Genomic DNA, 24589 nt, shown 5'->3' with positions numbered 1-24589 from the left:
CCAGAGACAAACAACCAGAGACAAAAAAACGGAGAAAAACAACCAATGACAAACAACCAAAGAAAAACAACTAAAGACAAACAACCAAAGAAAAACAACTAAAGACAAACAACCAAACAGAGACAAACAACCAACCAGAGACAAACAACCAACCAGAGACAAACAACCAGAGACAAAAAACTGGAAACAAACAACCAAAGAGAAACAACCAGAGACAAACAACTAGAGACAACCAACCAGAGACAACCAAACGGAGACAAACGACCAGGGACAAACAACCAGAGACAAACAACCAACCAGAGACAAACACGCAGAGACAAACAACCAACCAGAGACAAACAACCAGAGACAAACAACCAACCAGAGACAGACAACCAGAGACAAACAACCAACCAAAGACAAACAACCGGAGACAAACAACCGGAGACAAACAACGAGAGACAAACAACCAAAGACAAACAACCAGAGACAAACAACTTACCAGAGACAAACAACCAACCAGAGACAAACAACCAGAGACAAACAACCGGAGACAAACAACGAGAGACAACCAACTAGAGACAAACAACCAACCAGAGACAAACAACCAGAGACAAACAACCAAAGACAAACAACCAACCAAAAACAAAAAACCAAAGACAAAAAACTGGAGACAAACAACCAGAGACAAACAACCAGAGACAAACAACCGGAGACAAACAACCAACCAGAGACAGACAACCAGAGACAAACAACCAACCAAAGACAAACAACCGGAGACAAACAACCGGAGACAAACAACGAGAGACAAACAACCAAAGACAAACAACCAGAGACAAACAACTTACCAGAGACAAACAACCAACCAGAGACAAACAACCAGAGACAAACAACCGGAGACAAACAACGAGAGACAACCAACTAGAGACAAACAACCAACCAGAGACAAACAACCAGAGACAAACAACCAAAGACAAACAACCAACCAAAAACAAAAAACCAAAGACAAAAAACTGGAGACAAACAACCAGAGACAAACAACCAGAGACAAACAACCGGAGACAAACAACCAAAGACAAACAACCGGAGACAAAAAACCAAAGACAAACAACCAAAGAAAAAAAACTACAGACAACCAACCAGAGACAAAGAACCAGAGACAAACAACCAACCAGAGACAAACACGCAGAGACAAACAACCAACCAGAGACAAACAACCAGAGACAAACAACCAGAGAAAAACAACCAACCAGAGACAAACAACTAGAGACAAACAACCAGAGACAAACAACTAGAGACAAACAACTAGAGACAAACAACCAGAGACAAACAACCAACCAAAGAAAAACAACCAGATACAAACAACCGGAGACAAACAACGAGAGACAAACAACCAACCAGAGACAAACAACCAGGGACAAACAACTAGAGACAAACAACCAGAGACAAACAACCAGAGAGAAAAAAAACAGAGACAAACAACCAACCAGTGACAAACAACCAGAGACAAACAACCAGAGACAAACAACCAGAGACAAAAAAACGGAGAAAAACAACCAAAGACAAACAACCAAAGAAAAACAACTAAAGACAAACAACCAAACAGAGACAAACAACCAACCAGAGACAAACAACCAACCAGAGACAAACAACCAGAGACAAAAAACTGGAAACAAACAACCAAAGAGAAACAACCAGAGACAAACAACTAGAGACAACCAACCAGAGACAACCAACCGGAGACAAACGACCAGGGACAAACAACCAGAGACAAACAACCAACCAGAGACAAACACGCAGAGACAAACAACCAACCAGAGACAAACAACCAGAGACAAACAACCAACCAGAGACAGACAACCAGAGACAAACAACCAACCAAAGACAAACAACCGGAGACAAACAACCGGAGACAAACAACGAGAGACAAACAACCAACCAGAGACAAACAACCAGAGAAAAACAACCAGAGACAAAAAAACAGAGACAAACAACCAACCAGTGACAACCAACCAGAGACAAACAACTACAGACAAACAACCAGAGACAAACAACCAGAGACAAACAACCAGAGACAAAAAAACGGAGAAAAACAACCAAAGACAAACAACCAAAGAAAAACAACTAAAGACAAACAACCAACCAGAGACAAACAACCAACCAGAGACAAACAACCAGAGACAAACAACTGGAGACAAACAACCAGAGACAAACAACCGGAGACAAACAACCAAAGACAAACAACCGGAGACAAACAACCAAAGACAAACAACAAGAGACAAACAACTAGAGACAAACAACCAACCAGAGACAAACAACCAGAGACAAACAACCAGAGACAAAAAACCAACCAGAGACAAACAACCAAAGACAAACAACCAACCAGAGACAAACAACCAGAGACAAACAACCGGAGACAAACAACCAGAGACAAACAACTAGAGACAAAAAACCAACCAGAGACAAACAACCAACCAGAGACAAACAACCGGAGACAAACAACCGGAGACAAACAACTAGAGACAAACAACCAACCAGAGACAAACAACCAGAGACAAACAACCAGAGAAAAAACAACTAGAGACAAACAACCGACCAGAGACAAACAACCAACAAGAGACAAACAACCAGAGACAAACAACCAGAGACAAACAACTAGAGACAAGAAAAACAGCGACAAACAACCAGAGATAAACAAGAGACAAACAACCAGAGACAAACAACTACAGACAAACAAGAGACAAACAACTAGAGACAAAGAACCATAGACAAACAAACAGAGACAAACAAACAGAGACAAAAAAAAAACCAGAGACAAATAACCAGACCAAACAAACAACCAGAGACAAACAACCAAAGACAAACAACTACAGACAAACAACCAGAAACAAACAACCGGAGACAAACAACCAGAGACAAACAACCAGAGACAAAAAAAACAAGCAGAAAATAATAAACAAGCAGAAACAAACAACACTGACCTTTGACCTTGAAAGTCACTGCTGTCCCTCTCAGTAAGTCTCCGTCCTTGTAGACTCTACAGGTGTAGTCTCCTGTGTCTCTGACTGTGAGGTGTTTCAGGGTCAGACTGAGGTCTCCAGTTCTCAGTGGATCTTCCTTCATCTCTGTTCGGTCTCTGTAAACCTGGTTCTGTTCTTCAGGTCTCTCAGAACCGTTCTGATACACATGGACCTTCCTTTCGTAATCGTCTATCCACTCCACTCTGACGTCTTCAGACAGGTGAGCTGTGGTCTTGAAGGGCAGCTGGACAGACTCCTCCCCCTCCTCCACCTCCTTCACCTCCACATCTTGGTCTGAGAGGAGAACAAAACACAACATGTTTTTAATCTCTTTATTGAAGGATTACAAAGTTGTAGAGAAACCTGAAGGACAGAACCAGATCAGACCAGAAGGGAACAGGGGACACTAATCTAGAAACTAAAAGCAGGTGTTGAAGGTGTTGGAGACCATCAGAGTCTTGATGCTGTTGGGATTGTTTTGTCTCCTCTGTCTTTTCTTTGTCACATTTACACTGATGGATGAAAACTGACCATGTCGTCCGTTTTCATCCACAAGGATCATCTCTGATCTGCAGATGAATCTCAGCTCCTCGCAGCATTTCACACACATGTTCAACATCACAGCAAAACACTGACACACAAACATTCATCACAGTTCTGACAGTGTTGATCAGGAGGAGTGGTTGGTGTGCTCAGAGGGACAGGTGGACACAGAGGACAGAGACAACATGCTGCCTGTTGTCTCTGAAGAGAAGAAAAGTTCAAGTCCAAACATGTCTGTTGACAAACAACCAACCAGAGACAAACAACCAGAGACAATCAGAGACAAACAACCAACCAGAGACAAACAACCCGAGAAAAACAACTAGAGACAAACAATCAGAGACAAACAAACAACCAGAGAAAAACAACTAGAGACAAACAACCAGAGACAAACAATCAGAGACAAAAAAACAACCATCGACAAACAAAAAACTAAAGACAAACAAACAACTAGAGACAAACAAACAATCAGAGACAAACAAACAACTAGAGACAAACAAACAACAAGAGATAAACAGCCAGAGATAAACAAACAAAAAGAGATAAACAATCAGAGACAAACAAACAACCAGTGACAAACATCCAACCAGAGAAAAACAAACAACTAGAGACAAAAAAACAACAAGAGATAAACAACCAACCAGAGACAAACAACCAACCAAAGACAAACAAACAACTAGAGACAAACAACCAGATACAAACAACCAACCAGAGACAAACAAACAACCAGAGACAAACAAACAACCAGAGACAAACAACTAGAGAAAAACAATCAGAGACAAACAACTAGAGAAAAACAACCAGAGACAAACAACCAGAGACAAACTAACAACCAGAGACAAAAAACTAGATACAAACAACTAGAGACAAACAACCAGAGACAAACAACCAGAGACAAACAACCAGAGACAAAAAACCAGCGACAAACAACCAGAAACAAACAACTAGAGACAAACAACTAGAGACAAACAATCAGAGACAAACAACCAGAGACAAACAACTAGAGACAAACAACTAGAGACAAAAATCTAGAGACAAACAAGAGACAAAAAACCAGAGACAAACAACTAGAGACAAACAAGAGACAAAAATCAAGAGACAAACAACCAGAGACAAACAACTAGAGACAAACAACCAGAGACAAACAACTAGAGAGAAAAAACCAGAGACAAACAACTAGAGACAAAAAAACAGCGACAAACAACCAGAGACAAACAATTACAGACAAACAAGAGACAAACAACTAGAGACAAACAAGAGACAAACAACTAGAGACAAACAACTAGAGACAAAGAACCATAGACAAACAAACAGAGACAAACAACCAGAGACAAACAATTACAGACAAACAAGAGACAAACAACTAGAGACAAACTACTAGAGAAAAACAACAAGAGACAAACAACAAGAGACAAACAAACAACCAGAGATAAACAACCAGAGACAAACAAACAACAAGAGATAAACAATCAGAGACAAAAAAAACAAGAGAAACAACCAGAGACAAACAACTACAGACAAACAAGAGACAAACAACTAGAGACAAACAAGAGACAAACAACTACAGACAAATAACAAGAGACAAATAACAAGAAACAAACAACCAGACACAAACAAACAACCAGAGACAAACAAACAAGCAGAGACAAAAAAAAAACTTGAGACAAACAAGCAGAAACAAACAAACAACCAGAGACAAACAACCAACCAGAGACAAACAACCCGAGAAAAACAACTAGAGACAAACAATCAGAGACAAAAAAACAACCATCGACAAACAAAAAACTAAAGACAAACAAACAACTAGAGACAAACAAACAATCAGAGACAAACAAACAACTAGAGACAAACAAACAACAAGAGATAAACAACCAGAGATAAACAAACAAAAAGAGATAAACAATCAGAGACAAACAAACAACCAGTGACAAACATCCAACCAGAGAAAAACAAACAACTAGAGACAAAAAAACAACAAGAGATAAACAAACAACCAGTGACAGACATCCAACCAGAGAAAAACAAACAACTAGAGACAAACAACCAGATACAAACAACCAACCAGAGACAAACAAACAACCAGAGACAAACAACTAGAGAAAAACAACCAGAGACAAACAACCAGAGACAAACAACTAGAGAAAAACAACCAGAGACAAACAACCAGAGACAAATTAACAACCAGAGACAAAAAACTAGATACAAACAACTAGAGACAAACAACCAGAGACAAACAACCAGAGACAAACAAACAGAGACAAAAAACCAGCGACAAACAACCAGAAACAAACAACTAGACACAAAAATCTAGAGACAAACAATCAGAGACAAACAACCAGAGACAAACAACTAGAGACAAACAACTAGAGACAAAAATCTAGAGACAAACAACAGACAAAAAACCAGAGACAAACAACTAGAGAAAAACAAGAGACAAAAATCAAGAGACAAACAACCAGAGACAAACAACTAGAGACAAACAACCAGAGACAAACAACTAGAGAGAAAAAACCAGAGACAAACAACAAGAGACAAAAATCAAGAGACAAACAACCAGAGACAAACAACAAGAGACAAACAAACAACCAGAGACAAACAACTAGAGACAAACAACCAGAGACAAACAATCAGAGACAAAAAAACAACCATAGACAAACAAACAACTAAAGACAAACAAACAACTAGAGACAAACAAACAACTAGAGACAAACAAACAACTAGACACAAACAAACAACAAGAGATAAACAACCAGAGACAAACAAACAACAAGAGATAAACAATCAGAGACAAAAAAAAACAAGAGATAAACAACCAGAGACAAACAACTAGAGACAAACAAGAGACAAACAACTAGAGACAAACAAGAGACAAACAACTACAGACAAACAACTAGAGACAAAGAACCATAGACAAACAAACAGAGACAAACAAACAGAGACAAACAACCAGAGACAAACAACTAGAGACAAACAACCAGATACAAACAACCAACCAGAGACAAACAAACAACCAGAGACAAACAAACAACCAGAGACAAACAACCAGAGACAAACAACTAGAGAAAAACAACCAGAGACAAACAACCAGAGACAAACTAACAACCAGAGACAAAAAACTAGAGAAAAACAACCAGAGACAAACAACCAGAGACAAACTAACAACCAGAGACAAAAAACTAGATACAAACAACTAGAGACAAACAACCAGAGACAAACAACCAGAGACAAACAACCAGAGACAAAAAACCAGCGACAAACAACCAGAAACAAACAACTAGAGACAAACAACTAGAGACAAACAATCAGAGATAAAAAAACAGAGACAAACAACTAGAGAGAAAAAAACAGAGACAAACAACTAGAGACAAAAAAACAGCGACAAACAATTACAGACAAACAAGAGACAAACAACGAGAGACGAACTACTAGAGAAAAACAACAAGAGACAAAAAACCAGAGACAAACAACTAGAGACAAACAACCAGAGACAAACAACTAGGGACAAACAACTAGGGACAAACATCCAGAGACAAACAACCAGAGACAAACAACTAGAGACAAAAAAAACAGCGACAAACAACCAGAGAAAAACAACCAGAGATCAGAGACAAAGAACTATAGACAAACAACCAGAGACAAACAACTACAGACAAACAACTAGAGACAAAAACCAGAGACAAACAGTCAGAGACAAACAACTACATATAAAAAAAGATACATACAACCAGAGACAAACAACCAGAGACAAACAACCAACCAGAGACAAACAACCAACCAGAGAAAAACAAACAACTAGAGACAAACAAACAACAAGAGATAAACAACCAGAGACAAACAAACAACTAGAGACAAAAAAACAACAAGAGATAAACAACCTGAGACAAACAAACAACTAGAGACAAACAACGAGAGACAAACAACCAGAGACAAACACACAACAAGAGATAAACAACCAGAGACAAACAAACAACAAAAGATAAACAACCAGAGACAAACAAACAACAAGAGACAAACAACCAACCAGAGACAAACAACCAGAGACAAACACACAACAAGAGATAAACAACCAGAGACAAACACACAACAAGAGATAAACAACCAGAGACAAACAAACATCAAAATATAAACAACCAGAGACAAACAACAACAAGAGACAAACAACCAACCAGAGACAAACAACCAGAGACAAACAACCAGAGACAAACAAACAACTAGAGACAAAAAACAGAGACAAACAAACTAGTGATTCACCAACATGTCTTTTCAGGGCTGATATCGATCATCAGTAATCAATGAGATTGATAGCTGATATTTGGACCGATCAGCCAACACAGACCTACTGCTGTATGAGGACACTCACTGTGGCGTCCAGGTGTTTGTATTATTGTGTCCACCCCGTTTCTATCAGTGAATGTAGGTAAATAAGAGAAACAGCTGTATAATGTCACACATCCTCCACAATGATCATCAACATCTGTCTGAAACGGTTTTAAAACCTTCATGAAGGAGGATTTACTGCAGGACTGTTGCATTAGACTCCATCAGTTTAATGTTCCTAATAAACTGATCACTGAGTGAATATTAGTGATTATCAGCTGTAATCACAGACTGTAAAGAGCCTGACTGGAGTTAACTGCTGGATTTCTGTTCTCACCTGTGAACTGACTCACCTGGTGACATGAAGATGTTCTTTACTATTATTATTATCACCGATAAGATGTTTGACCCCGCCCCTTTTAAAATGTCACACAGCCACACGTTTACTCAAAGATATTTGATTTTATCGGTAAAAAGAAATAACGTGATAATAGATCGACACCTGAAACAAACAACCAGAGAAAAAAACAACACTGACCTTTGACCCAGAGAAACACTCTCGTCCCTCTCAGTAAGTCTCCGTCCTTGTAGACTGTACAGGTGTATCTTCCTCTGTCTCTGACTGTGAGGTGTTTCAGGGTCAGACTGAGGTCTCCAGTTCTCAGTGGATCTTCCTTCATCTCTGTTCGGTCTCTGTAAACCTGGTTCTGTTCTTCAGGTCTGTCAGAACCGTTCTGATACACATGGACTTTCCTGTCGTATTCGTCTATCCACTCCACTCTGACGTCTTCAGACAGGTGAGCTGTGGTCTTGAAGGGCAGCTGGACAGACTCCTCCCCCTCCTCCACCTCCTTCACCTCCACCTCTTGGTCTGAGAGGAGAACAAAGCACAACATGAGCTGCACAAACAGCAGCAGCAGTTTTTAATCTCTTTATTGAAGGATTACAAAGTTGTAGGGAAACCTGAAGGACAGAGCCAGATCAGACCAGAAGGGAACAGGGGACACTAATCTAGAAACTAAAAGCAGGTGTTGAAGGTGTTGGAGACCATCAGAGTCTTGATGCTGTTGGGATTGTTTTGTCTTTTCTTTGTCACATTTCCACTGATGGATGAAAACTGACCATTGAAGAGAAGAAGAGTTCAAGTCCAAACATGACTGTTGACAAACAACCAACCAGAGACAAACAACCAGAGACAAAAAACCAGAGACAAAAAAAAAGAGACAAACAAACAACCAGAGACAAACAACAAGAGAAAAACAACCAGAGACCAGAGACAAACAACTAGAGACAAACAACCAGAGACAAACAACTAGAGACAGACAACCAGAGAAAAACAACCAGAGACAAACAACTAGAGACAAACAACTAGTGACAAACAACTAGAGACAAACAACCAGAGAAAAATAACCAGAGACAAATAACAAGAGACAAACAAGAAGAGACAAACAAACAACCAGAGAAAAACAACCAAACCAGAGACAAACAACCAGAGACAAACAAACATCCAGAGACAAATAAACAACCAGAGTCAAACAACCAGACACAAATAACCAACCAGAGACAAACAACCAGAGACAAATAACTAGAGACAAACAACCAACCAGAGACAAAAAACCAACAAGAGACAAACAAAAAAAACAGAGACAAACAACAAGAGACTAACAAAAAACTTGAGACAAACAAACAACCAGAGACAGAAAACCAAACAACCAGAGACAAACCACTAGAGACAAACAACCAGAAACAAACAATTAGAGACAAACAACCAGAAACAAACAACCAACCAGAGACAAAAAACCGGACACAAACAACCAGAAACAAACAAACAACTAGAGACAAACAATCAGAGACAAACAAAAAACTTGAGACAAACAAACAAGTAGAGACAGAAAAACAAACAACCAAAGACCAACAACCAGAAACAAACAACCAACCAGAAACAAACAACCAGAGACAAAAAACCAGAGACAAACAAAAAGAGACAAACAACTACAGACAAACAACCAGAGACAAAAAACAAACCAGAGACAAACAAACAAACAGAGACAAACAACTAGAGACAAACAACCAGAGACAAACAAACAACCAGAGACAGAAAAACAAGCAACCAGAGACAAACAAAAAACTTGAGACAAACAAACAACCAGAGACAAACAAACAACCAGAGACAAACAACCAGAGACAAACAAGCAGAGACAAACAAGCAGAGACAAACAACCAACCAGAGACAAACAACCAGAGACAAACAACCAGAGACAAACAACAACTAGAGACAAACAACCAGAGACAAACAAACTAGTGATCCACCAACATGTCTTTTCAGGGCTGATATCGATCATCAGTAATCAATGAGATTGATAGCTGATATTTGGACCGATCAGCCAACACAGACCTACTGCTGTATGAGGACAGTCACTGTGGCGTCCAGGTGTTTGTATTATTGTGTCCACCCCGTTTCTATCAGTGAATGTAGGTAAATAAGAGAAACAGCTGTATAATGTCACACATCCTCCACAATGATCATCAACATCTGTCTGAAACGGTTTTAAAACCTTCATGAAGGAGGATTTACTGCAGGACTGTTGCATTGGACTCCATCAGTTTAATGTTCCTAATAAACTGATCACTGAGTGAATATTAGTGATTATCAGCTGTAATCACAGACTGTAAAGAGCCTGACTGGAGTTAACTGCTGGATTTCTGTTCTCACCTGTGAACCGACTCACCTGGTGACATGAAGATGTTCTTTACTATTATTATTATCACCAATAAGATGTTTGACCCCGCCCTTTTTAAAGTGTCACACAGTCACACGTTTACTCAAAGATATTTGATTTTATCAGTAAAAAAAAAAACCTTATCGATATTCGGAAAATGCTGAATTTTACCACTGTTGATAGATCGATCCCTAAAACAACCAACCAGAGACAAAAAACCAGAGACAAACAAACAACCAGAGACAAATAAACAACACTGACCTTTGACCCTGAGAGTCACTGCTGTTCCTCTCAGGAAGTGTCCGTCCTTGTAGACTCTACAGGTGTAGTCTCCTCTGTCTCTGATTGTGAGGTGTTTCAGGGTCAGACTGAGGTCTCCAGTTCTCAGTGGATCTTTCTTCATCTCTGTTCGGTCTCTGTAAACCTGGTCCTGTTCTTCAGGTCTGTCAGAACCGTTCTGATACACATGGACCTTATTGTTGTGATGGTCCGTCCACTCCACTCTGACGTCTGCAGACAGGTGACCTGTGGTCTTGAAGGGCAGCTGGACAGACTCCTCCCCTTCCTTCACCTCCACCTCTTGACCTGAGAGGAGAACAAAGCACAACATGAGCTGTATAAACAGCAGCAGCAGTTTTTAATCTCTTTATTGAAGGATTACAAAGTTGTAGGGAAACCTGAAGGACAGAACCAGATCAGACCAGAAGGGAACAGGGGACACTAATCTAGAAACTAAAAGCAGGTGTTGAAGGTGTTGGACACCATCAGAGTCTTGATGCTGTTGGGATTGTTTTGTCTCCTCCATCTTTTCTTTGTCACATTTACACTGATGGATGAAAACTGACCATTGAAGAGAAGAAGAGTTCAAGTCCAAACATGTCTGTTGACAAACAACCAACCAGAGACAACCAACCAGAGAAAAACAAATAGAGACAAACAACCAGAGACAAACAACCAGAGACAAACAAAAAACTAGAGACAAACAAACAACCAGAGACAAACAACCAGAGACAAACAACTAGAGACAAACAAACAACCAGAGACAAACAACCAGAGACAAAACAACCAGAGACAAACAACTAGAGACAAACAAACAACTAGAGACAAACAACCAACCAGAGACAAACAAATAACCAGAGACAAACAACCAGAGACAAACAGCCAGAGACAAACAAACAACTAGAGACAAACAAACAACCAGATACAAACAACTAGAGACAAACAAACAACTAGAGACAAACAAACAACTAGAGACAAACAACTAGAGACAAACAAACAACTAGAGACAAACAACCAACCAGAGACAAACAACCAGAGACAAACAACTAGACACAAACAAACAACTAGAGACAAACAACCAACTAGAGACAAACAAACAACTAGAGACAAAAAACCAGAGACAAACAACCAGAGACAAACAAACAACTAGGGACAAACAACCAGAGACAAACAAACAAGTAAATACAAACAACCAGAGACAAACAAACTAGTGATTCACCAACATGTCTTTTCAGGGCTGATATCGATCATCAGTAATCAATGAGATTGATAGCTGATATTTGGACCGATCAGCCAACACAGACCTACTGCTGTATGAGGACAGTCACTGTGGCGTCCAGGTGTTTGTATTATTCTGTCCACCCCGTTTCTATCAGTGAATGTAGGTAAATAAGAGAAACAGCTGTATAATGTCACACAGCTCCACAATGATCATCAACATCTGTCTGAAACGGTTTTAACACCTTCATGAAGGAGGATTTACTGCAGGACTGTTGCATTAGACTCCATCAGTTTAATGTTCCTAATAAACTGATCACTGAGTGAATATTAGTGATTATCAGCTGTAATCACAGACTGTAAAGAGCCTGACTGGAGTTAACTGCTGGATTTCTGTTCTCACCTGTGAACTGACTCACCTGGTGACATGAAGATGTTCTTTATTATTATTATTATCACCAATAAGATGTTTGACCCCGCCCCTTTTAAAGTGTCACACAGTCACACGTTTACTCAAAGATATTTGATTTTATCGGTTAAAAAACGTTATCGATAATCGGAAAATGCTGCAATTTACCACCGATGATAGATCGATCCCTAAAACAAACAACCAGAGACAAATAAACAACCAGAGACAAACAACCAGAGACAAAAAAAACAGAAACAAATAAACAACACAGACCTTTGACCCTGAGACTCACTGCTGTCCCTCTCAGTAAGTGTCCGTCCTTGTAGACTCTACAGGTGTAGTATCCTGTGTCTCTGATTGTGAGGTGTTTCAGGGTCAGACTGAAGTCTCCAGTTCTCAGTGGATCTTTCTTCATCTCTGTTCGGTCTCTGTAAACCTGGTTCTGTTCTTCAGGTCTGTCAGAACCGTTCTGATACACATGGACCTTCCTGTCGTAATCGTCTATCCACTCCACTCTGACGTCTCCAGACAGGTGAGCAGTGGTCTTGAAGGGCAGCTGGACAGACTCCTCCCCCTCCTCCACCTCCTTCACCTTCACCTCTTGACCTGAGAGGAGAACAAAGCACAACATGAGCTGTATAAACAGCAGCAGCAGCTTTTAATCTCTTTACTGAAGGATTACAAAGTTGTAGAGAAACCTGAAGGACAGAACCAGATCAGACCAGAAGGGAACAGGGGACACTAATCTAGAAACTACAAGCAGGTGTTGAAGGTGTTGGAGACCATCAGAGTCTTGATGCTGTTGGGATTGTTTTGTCTTTTCTTTGTCACATTTACACTGATGGATGAAAACTGACCATTGAAGAGAAGAAGAGTTCAAGTCCAAACATGACTGTTGACAAACAACCAACCAGAGACAAACAACCAGAGACAAACAACCAACCAGAGACAAACAAACAACCAGAGACAAACAAACAACCAGAGTCAAACAACCAGAGACAAACAACCAGAGACAAACAACCAGAGACAAACAACCAGAGACAACCAACTAGAGACAAACAACCAACCAGAGACAAACAACTAGAGACAAACAACCAACCAGAGACAAACAACTAGAGACAAACAACCAACCAGAGACAAACAACCAACCAGAGACAAACAAACAGAGACAAACAACCGGAGACAAACAACCAACCAGAGACAAACAACCAACCAGAGACAAACAACTAGAGACAAACAACCAACCAGAGACAAACAACCAACCAGAGACAAACAAACAGAGACAAACAACCAAAGACAAAAAACCAACCAGAGACTAACAACTAGAGACAAACAACCAACCAGAGACAAACAATCAACCAGAGACAAACAAACAGAGACAAACAACTAGAGACAAACAACCAACCAGAGACAACCAACCAACCAGAGACAAACAAACAGAGACAAACAACCACAGACAAACAACCAACCAGAGACAAACAAACAACCAGAAACAAACAAACAACCAACCAGAGACAAACAACCAACCAGAGAAAAACAAACAACCAGAGACAAAAAACCAACCAGAGACAAACAAACAAACAGAGATAAACAAACAACCAGAGACAAACAACCAACCAGAGACAAACAACCAACCAGAGAACAACAAACAACTAGAGACAAACAACCAACCAGAGACAAACAAACAACTAGAGACAAACAACTAGAGACAAACAACCAGAGACAAACAACCAGAGACAAACAACAACTAGAGACAAACAACCAGAGACAAACAAACTAGTGATCCACCAACATGTCTTTTCAGGGCTGATATCGATCATCAGTAATCAATGAGATTGATAGCTGATATTTGGACCGATCAGCCAACACAGACCTACTGCTGTATGAGGACAGTCACTGTGGCGTCCAGGTGTTTGTATTATTGTGTCCACCCCGTTTCTATCAGTGAATGTAGGTAAATAAGAGAAACAGCTGTATAATGTCACACAGCTCCACAATGATCATCAACATCTGTCTGAAACGGTTTTAAAACCTTCATGAAGGAGGATTTACTGCAGGACTGTTGCATTAGACTCCATCAGTTTAATGTTCCTAATAAACTGATCACTGAGTGAATATTAGTGATTATCAGCTGTAATCACAGACTGTAAAGAGCCTGACTGGAGTTAACTGCTGGATTTCTGTTCTCACCTGTGAACTGACTCACCTGGTGACATGAAGATGTTCTTTACTATTATTATTATCACCAATAAGATGTTTGACCCCGCCCCTTTTAAAATGTCACACAGCCACACGTTTACTCAAAGATATTTGATTTTATCGGTTAAAAGAAATAACGTGATAATAGATCGACACCTGAAACAAACAACCAGAGAAAAAAACAACACTGACCTTTGACCCAGAGAAACACTCTCGTCCCTCTCAGTAAGTCTCCGTCCTTGTAGACTCTACAGGTGTAGTATCCTGTGTCTCTGATTGTGAGGTGTTTCAGGGTCAGACTGAAGTCTCCAGTTCTCAGTGGATCTTCCTTCATCTCTGTTCGGTCTCTGTAAACCTGGTTCTGTTCTTCAGGTCTGTCAGAACCGTTCTGATACACATGGACCTTCCTGTCGTAATCGTCTATCCACTCCACTCTGACGTCTCCAGACAGGTGAGCTGTGGTCTTGAAGGGCAGCTGGACAGACTCCTCCCCCTCCTCCACCTCCTTCACCTCCACCTCTTGGTCTGAGAGGAGAACAAAGCACAACATGAGCTGCACAAACAGCAGCAGCAGTTTTTAATCTCTTTATTGAAGGATTACAAAGTTGTAGAGAAACCTGAAGGACAGAACCAGATCAGACCAGAAGGGAACAGGGGACACTAATCTAGAAACTAAAAGCAGGTGTTGAAGGTGTTGGAGACCATCAGAGTCTTGATGCTGTTGGGATTGTTTTGTCTCCTCTGTCTTTTCTTTGTCACATTTACACTGATGGATGAAAACTGACCATTGAAGAGAAGAAGAGTTCAAGTCCAAACATGACTGTTGACAAACAACCAACCAGAGACAAACAACCAGAGACAAACAACCAACCAGAGACAAACAACCAACCAGAGACAAACAACCAGAGACAAACAACCAGAGACAAACAAATAGAGACAAACAACCAGAGACAAACAACTAGAGACAAACAACGAGAGACAAACAACCAGATACAAACAACCAACCAGAGACAAACCAACCAGAGACAAACAACCAGAGACAAACAACCAGAGACAAACAAATAGAGACAAACAACCAGAGACAAACAACTAGAGACAAACAACGAGAGACAAACAACCAGATACAAACAACCAACCAGAGACAAACAAACAGAGACAAAACACCAGAGACAAACAACAAGAGATAAACAACCAGAGACAAACAACCAACCAGAGACAAACAACTAAAGACAAACAAACAACAAGAGACAAACAACCAGAGACAAACAACAAGAGACAAACAACCAGAGACAAACAACCAGAGACAAACAACCAGAGACAAACAAACAACTAAAGACAAACAACCAACTAAAGACAAACAAACAAAAAGAGACAAACAACCAGAGATAAACAAACAACCAGAGACACACAAACAACTAGAGACAAACAAACAACAAGAGACAAACAAACAACAAGAGACTAACAAACAACCAGGGACAAACAAACAACCAGAGACAAACTAACAATCAGAGACAAACAACCAACCAGAGACAAACAAACAACAAGAGATAAACAACCAGAGACAAACAAACAACAAGAGATAGACAATCAGAGACGAACAAGCAGAGACAAACAACCAGAGACAAATAACCAGAGACAAACAAACAACCAGACAAAAACTACTAGAGACAAACAAACAACCAGAGATAAACAACCAACCAGAGACAAATAACCAGAGACAAACAAACAACCAGAGACAAACAAACAACCAGGGACAAACAACCAGAGATAAACAACCAACCAGAGACAAACAACCAACCAGAGACAAAAAACTAGAGACAAACAACTAGAGACAAACAAACAACAAGAGACAAAACACCAAAGACAAACAACCAGAGACTAACAACCACAGACAAACAAACAACCAGAGACAAACAACCAGACACAAACAAAATACCAGAGACAAACAACCAGAAACAAACAACCAGACAATAACAAACAAGCAGAGACAAACAACCAGAGACAAACAAACAACCAGAGACAAACAACCAGACACAAACAAACAAGCAGAGACAAACAACCAGAGACAAACAACCAGACACAAACAAACAACCAGACACAAACAAACAAGCAGAGACAAACAAACAAGCAGAGACAAACAACCAGACACAAACAAACAAGCAGAGACAAACAACCAACCAGAGACAAACAACCAGAAACAAATAAACAACCAGAGAAAAACAACCAGAAACAAACAAACAAGCAGAGACAAACAACCAACCAGAGACAAACAAGCAGAGACAAACAAGCAGAGACAAACAAGTAGAGAAAAACAAGCAGAGAAAAACAAACAACCATAGACAAACAACCAACCAGAGACAAACAAGCAGAGACAAACAACTAGAGACAAACAAACAACAAGAGACAAAACACCAAAGACAAACAACCAGACACAAACAAACAACCAGAGACAAACAACCAGAGACAAACAAACAAACAGAGACAAACAACCAACCAGAGACAAACAACCAGACACAAACAAACAAGCAGAGACAAACAAACAACCAGAGACAAACAACCAGAGACAAACAAACAAACAGAGACAAACAACCAGAGACAAACAAACAAACAGAGACAAACAACCAGAGACAAAACACCAGAGACAAACAACCAGAGACAAACAACCAGAGACAAACAAACAAACAGAGACAAACAACCAGAGACAAACAAACAAACAGAGACAAACAACCAGAGACAAAACACCAGAGACAAACAACCAGAGACAAACAACTAGAGACAAACAAACAACTAGAGACAAACAACCAGAGACAAACAAACTAGTGATCCACCAACATGTCTTTTCAGGGCTGATATCGATCATCAGTAATCAATGAGATTGATAGCTGATATTTGGACCGATCAGCCAACACAGACCTCCTGCTGTATGAGGACACTCACTGTGGCGTCCAGGTGTTTGTATTATTCTGTCCACCCCGTTTCTATCAGTGAATGTAGGTAAATAAGAGAAACAGCTGTATAATGTCACACAGCTCCACAATGATCATCAACATCTGTCTGAAACGGTTTTAAAACCTTCATGAAGGAGGATTTACTGCAGGACTGTTGCATTAGACTCCATCAGTTTAATGTTCCTAATAAACTGATCACTGAGTGAATATTAGTGATTATCAGCTGTAATCACAGACTGTAAAGAGCCTGACTGGAGTTAACTGCTGGATTTCTGTTCTCACCTGTGAACTGACTCACCTGGTGACATGAAGATGTTCTTTATTATTATTATTATTATTATCACCAATAAGATGTTTGACCCCGCCCCTTTTAAAATGTCCCACAGTCACACGTTTACTCAAAGATATTTGATTTTATCGGTTAAAAGAAATAACGTGATAATAGATCGACACCTAAAACAAACAACCAGAGAAAAAAAAACAACACTGACCTTTGACCTTGATATTCACTGCTGTCCCTCTCAGTAAGTCTCCGTCCTTGTAGACTCTACAGGTGTAGTCTCCTGTGTCTGTGACTGTGAGGTGGTTCAGGGTCAGACTGAGGTCTCCAATTCTCAGTGGATCTTTCTTCATCTCTGTTCGGTCTCTGTAAACCTGGTCCTGTTCTTCAGGTCTGTCAGAACCGTTCTGATACACATGGACTTTCCTGTCGTATTCGTCTATCCACTCCACTCTGACGTCTCCAGACAGGTGAGGTGTGGTCTTGAAGGGCAGCTGGACAGACTCCTCCCCCTCCTCCACCTCCTTCACCTCGACCTCTTGGTCTAAGAGGAGAACAAAGCACAACATGAGCTGTATAAACAGCAGCAGCAGCTTTTAATCTCTTTATTGAAGGATTACAAAGTTGTAGAGAAACCTGAAGGACAGAGCCAGATCAGACCAGAAGGGAACAGGGGACACTAATCTAGAAACTAAAAGCAGGTGTTGAAGGTGTTGGAGACCATCAGAGTCTTGATGCTGTTGGGATTGTTTTGTCTCCTCTGTCTTTTCTTTGTCACATTTACACTGATGGATGAAAACTGACCATTGAAGAGAAGAAGAGTTCAAGTCCAAACATGTCTGTTGACAAACAACCAACCAGAGACAAACAACCAGAGACAAACAACCAGAGACAAACAACCAGAGACAAACAACCAGAGAAAAACAACCAGAGACAAACAACCAACCAGAGACAAACAAACAACCAGAGACAAACAAACAACCAGAGACAAACAACAAACCAGAGACAAACAACCAAATAGAGACAAACAACCAGAGACAACAACAAGAGACAAACAACCAGAAACAAACAAACAACCAGAGACAAACAACAAACAGAGACAAAAAACTAGAGACAAACAACCACAGACACAAAAACAACCAGAGACAAACAACAAACAGAGACGAACAAAAAACCAGAGACAAAAAACCATAGACAAACAAACAACCAGAGACAAACAACATACAGAGACAAACAAAAAAAAAGAGAAAAACAACTACAGACCAACAAACAACAAGAGACAAACAACCAGAGACAAACAACAAACAGAGACAAACAAACAACCAGAGACAAACAACCAGAGACAAACACACAACCAGAGACAAACAACCAGAAACAAACAACCAGAGACAAACAACCAAACCAGAGACAAACAACTAGAGACAAAAAAAAAACACCAGAGACAAACAAACAACCAGAGACAAACAACCAGAAACAAACAAACAACAAGAGGCAAACAACAAACAGAGACAAACAACTAGAGACAAACACCTAGAGACAAACAACCATAGACAAACAAACAACTAGAGACCAATGAACAACAAGAAATAAACAACTAGAGACAAACAACCAGAGACAAACAAACAACTAGAGACAAACAAACAACTAGAGACAAACAAACAACAAGAGACAAACAATCAGAGACAAACAACAAACAGAGACAAACAAACAACCAGAGACAAACAACCATAGACAAACAAACAACCAGAGACAAACAACCAGACACAAACAACCAACCAGAGACAAACAACCAGAAACAAATAAAAAAGCAGTGTCAAACAACAAGAAACAAAAAAACAACCAGTGACAAACAACCAAAAACAAATAAAAAACCAGTGACAAACAAAAAACTTGAGACAAACAAACAACCAGAGACAAACAAACAACCAGAGACAAACAAGCAGAGACAAACAAGCAGAGACAAACAAGCAGAGACAAACAACCAACCAGAGACAAACAACCAGAAACAAATAAACAACCAGAGACAAACAACCAGAAACAAATAAACAACCAGAGACAAAACCACAAGAAACAAATAAAGAACCAGTGACAAACAACCAGACACAAACAAAGAAGCAGAGAAAAACAAACAACCAGAGACAAACAACCAACCAGAGACAAACAAACCAGAGACAAACAAACAACCAGAGACAAACAACCAGACACAAACAACAAACCAGAGACAAACAACCAGACACAAACAACCAGACACAAACAAACAAGCAGAGACAAACAACCAACCAGAGACAAACAACCAGAGACAAACAACAAGAGACAAACAACCAGAGACAAACAAACAACCAGAGACAAACAACCAGACACAAACAAGCAACCAGAGAAAAACAAACCAGAGACAAACAACCAGAGACAAACAAACAACCAGAGACAAACAACCAGACACAAACAAACAACCAGAGAAAAACAAACAACCAAAGACAAACAACCAGAGACAAACAACCAGAGACAAACAACCAGAGACAAACAAACAACCAGAGACAAACAACCAGAGACAAACAAGCAGAGACAAAAAAACTGAGAAAAACAAACAACAAGAGACAAACAACCAGAGACGAACAAGCAGAGACAAAAAAACTGAGAAAAACAAACAACAAGAGACAAACAACCAGAGACAAACAACCAGAGACAAACAAACAAGCAGAGACAAACAAGCAGAGACAAACAAGCAGAGACAAACAAACAAGCAGAGACAAACAAGCAGAGACAAACAAGCAGAGACAAACAAACAACCAGAGACAAACAACCAACCAGAGACAAACAAACAACCAGAGACAAACAACCAGAGACAAACAACCAGAGACAAACAAGCAGAGATAAACAACCAGACACAAACAAACAAGCAGAGACAAACAACCAGAAACAAATAAACAACCAGAGACAAACAAAAAACCAGATACAAACAACCACAAACAAATAAACAACCAGAGACAAACAACCACAAACAAATAAACAACCAGTGACAAACAACCAGACACAAACAAACAAGCAGAAACAAACAACCAGAGACAAACATCTAGAGACAAACAACCAGAGACAAACAACTTGAGACAAACAACCAGAGACAGACAACCAACCAGAGACAAACAAACAGAGACAAACACCAGAGACAAACAACCAGAGACAGACAACCAACCAGAGACAAACAACCAGAGACAAACAAGCAGAGATAAACAACCACACACAAACAACAAGCAGAGACAAACAACCAGAAACAAATAAACAACCAGAGACAAACAAAAAACCAAATACAAACAACCAGAAACAAATAAACAACCAGAGACAAACAAGCAGAGATAAACAACCAGACACAAACAAACAAGCAGAGACAAACAACCAGAAACAAATAAACAACCAGAGACAAACAAAAAACCAGATACAAACAACCACAAACAAATAAACAACCAGAGACAAACAACCAGAAACAAATAAACAACCAGTGACAAACAACCAGACACAAACAAACAAGCAGAAACAAACAACCAGAGACAAACATCTAGAGACAAACAACCAGAGACAAACAACTTGAGACAAACAACCAGAGACAGACAACCAACCAGAGACAAACAAACAGAGACAAACACCAGAGACAAACAACCAGAGACAGACAACCAACCAGAGACAAACAACCAGAGACAAACAAGCAGAGATAAACAACCACACACAAACAACAAGCAGAGACAAACAACCAGAAACAAATAAACAACCAGAGACAAACAAAAAACCAAATACAAACAACCAGAAACAAATAAACAACCAGTGACAAACAACCAGACACAAACAAACAAGCAGAAACAAACAACCAGAGACAAACATCTAGAGACAAACAACCAGAGACAAACAACTTGAGACAAACAACCAGAGACAGGCAACCAACCAGAGACAAACAAACAGAGACAAACACCAGAGACAAACAACCAGAGACAGACAACCAACCAGAGACAAACAACCAGAGACAAACAAGCAGAGATAAACAACCACACACAAACAACAAGCAGAGACAAACAACCAGAAACAAATAAACAACCAGAGACAAACAAAAAACCAAATACAAACAACCAGAAACAAATAAACAACCAGAGACAAACAACCAGAAACAAATAAACAACCAGTGACAAAAAAACAGACACAAACAAACAAGCAGAGACAAACAACCAGAGACAAACAAACAACACTGACCTTTGACCTTGAAAGTCACTGTTGTCCCTCTCAGTAAGTCTCCGTCCTTGTAGACTCTACAGGTGTAGTCTCCTGTGTCTCTGACTGTGAGATGTTTCAGGGTCAGACTGAGGTCTCCAGTTCTCAGTGGATCTTCCTTCATCTCTGTTCGGTCTCTGTAAACCTGGTTCTGTTCTTCAGGTCTGTCAGAACCGTTCTGATACACATGGACCTTATTGTAGTGATGGTCCGTCCACTCCACTCTGACGTTTCCAGACAGGTGAGGTGTGGTCTTGAAGGGCAGCTGGACAGACTCCTCCCCTTCCTTCACCTCCACCCTTTGACCTGAGAGGAGAACAAAGCACAACATGAGCTGCACAGACAGCAGCAGCAGTTTTTAATCTCTTTATTGAAGGATTACAAAGTTGTAGAGAAACCTGAAGGACAGAACCAGATCAGACCAGAAGGGAACAGGGGACACTAATCTAGAAACTAAAAGCAGGTGTTGAAGGTGTTGGACACCATCAGAGTCTTGATGCTGTTGGGATTGTTTTGTCTTTTCTTTGTCACATTTACACTGATGGATGAAAACTGACCATTGAAGAGAAGAAGAGTTCAAGTCCAAACATGACTGTTGACAAACAACCAACCAGAGACAAACAACCAGAGACAAACAACCAACCAGAGACAAACAACCAACCAGAGACAAACAACTAGAGACAAACAACCAACCAGAGACAAACAACCAACCAGAGACAAACAACTGGAGACAAACAACAAAACAGAGACAAACAAAAAGACACAACCAACCAGAGACAAACAAACAACCAGAGACAAACAAACAACCAGAGACAAACAACCAGAGACAAACAACCTGAGACAAACAACCAACCAGAGACAAACAAACAACCAGAGACAAACAACTAGAGACAAACAACCAAGCAGAGACAAACAACCAGAGACAAACAACCTGAGACAAACAACCAAGCAGAGAAAAACAAACAACCAGAGACAAACAGCCAATCAGAGAAAAACAAACAACTAGAGACAAACAAACAACTAGAGAAAAACAAACAACAAGAGACAAACAACCAACCAGAGACAAACCATAAACTAGAGACAAACAAACAACTAGAGACAAACAAACAACAAGAGACAAACAACCAACCAGAGACAAACAAACAACTAGAGACAAACGAACAACAAGAAATAAACAACCAGAGACAAACAACCAGAGACAAACAAACAACTAGAGACAAACAACCAGAGACAAACAACCAGAGACAAACAACCTGAGACAAACAACCAGAGACAAACAACCAGAGACAAACAACCAGAGACAAACAAACAACCAGAGACAAACAAACAACCAGAGACAAACAAACAACCAGAGACAAACAATTAAAGACAAACAACCAAGCAGAGACAAACAACCAGAGACAAACAACCTCAGACAAACAACCTCAGACAAACAACCAACCAGAGACAAACAACCAACCAGAAACAAACAAACAACCACAGACAAAAAAACAACCACAGACAAACAACCAGAGACAAACAACCAACCAGAGACAAACAACCAACCAGAAACAAACAAACAACCACAGACAAACAAACAACCAGAGACAAAAAACCAGAGACAAACAACCAGAGACAAACAACCAGAGACAAACAACTAGAGACAAACAACCTGAGACAAACAACCAAGCAGAGAAAAACAAACAACCAGAGACAAACAAACTACTAGAGACAAACGAACAACAAGAAATAAACAACAAGAGATAAACAACCAGAGACAAACAACCAACCAGAGAAAAACAAACAACCAGAGACAAACAAACAACCAGAGACAAACAAACAACCAGAGACAAACAAACAACTAGAGACAAACGAACAACAGGAAATATACAACTAGAGACAAACAAAGAACTAGAGACAAACAAAGAACTAGAGACAAACAACCAGAGACAAACAAACAACTAGAGACAAACAAACAACAAGAGATAAACAACCAGAGACAAACAAACAACAAGAGATAAACAACCAGAGACAAACAACCAACCAGAGACAACCAAACAACTAAAGACAAACGAACTACAAGAAATAAACAACCAGAGACAAACAACCAGAGACAAACAAACAACTAGAGACAAACAACCAGAGACAAACAAACAACTAGAGACAAACAAACAACAAGAGATAAACAACCAGAGACAAACAAACAACAAGAGATAAACAACCACAGACAAACAACCAACCAGAGACAACCAAACAACTAGAGACAAACGAACAACAAGAAATAAACAACCAGAGACAAACAAACAACTAGAGACAAATAACCAGAGACAAACAACCAGAGACAAACAACCACAGAAAAACAAACAACTAGAGACAAACAACCAGAGACAAACAACCAGAGACAAACAAACAACTAGAGACAAACAACCAGAGACAAACAACCAGAG

General features: G+C 39.8%; 1 protein-coding gene across 1 annotated transcript in view; it reads right to left on the bottom strand.

The window, feature by feature from the left end:
* Positions 1-24589, bottom strand: part of LOC130164271 (uncharacterized) — a 43853-nt gene that overhangs the window by 3679 nt on the left and 15585 nt on the right. The window contains exon 11 of the mRNA XM_056368898.1: positions 22146-22469. Within this exon, the coding sequence (XP_056224873.1) occupies positions 22146-22469 (324 nt within the window). The remainder of the gene's footprint in view (positions 1-22145; positions 22470-24589) is intronic.

The sequence above is a fragment of the Seriola aureovittata genome, chromosome 23, assembly GCF_021018895.1.
Source record: "Seriola aureovittata isolate HTS-2021-v1 ecotype China chromosome 23, ASM2101889v1, whole genome shotgun sequence".
Classification (NCBI taxonomy): domain Eukaryota; kingdom Metazoa; phylum Chordata; class Actinopteri; order Carangiformes; family Carangidae; genus Seriola; species Seriola aureovittata.
Note: the sequence above shows the minus strand (reverse complement) of the source record. Positions and strands in the feature narration are given on the sequence as shown.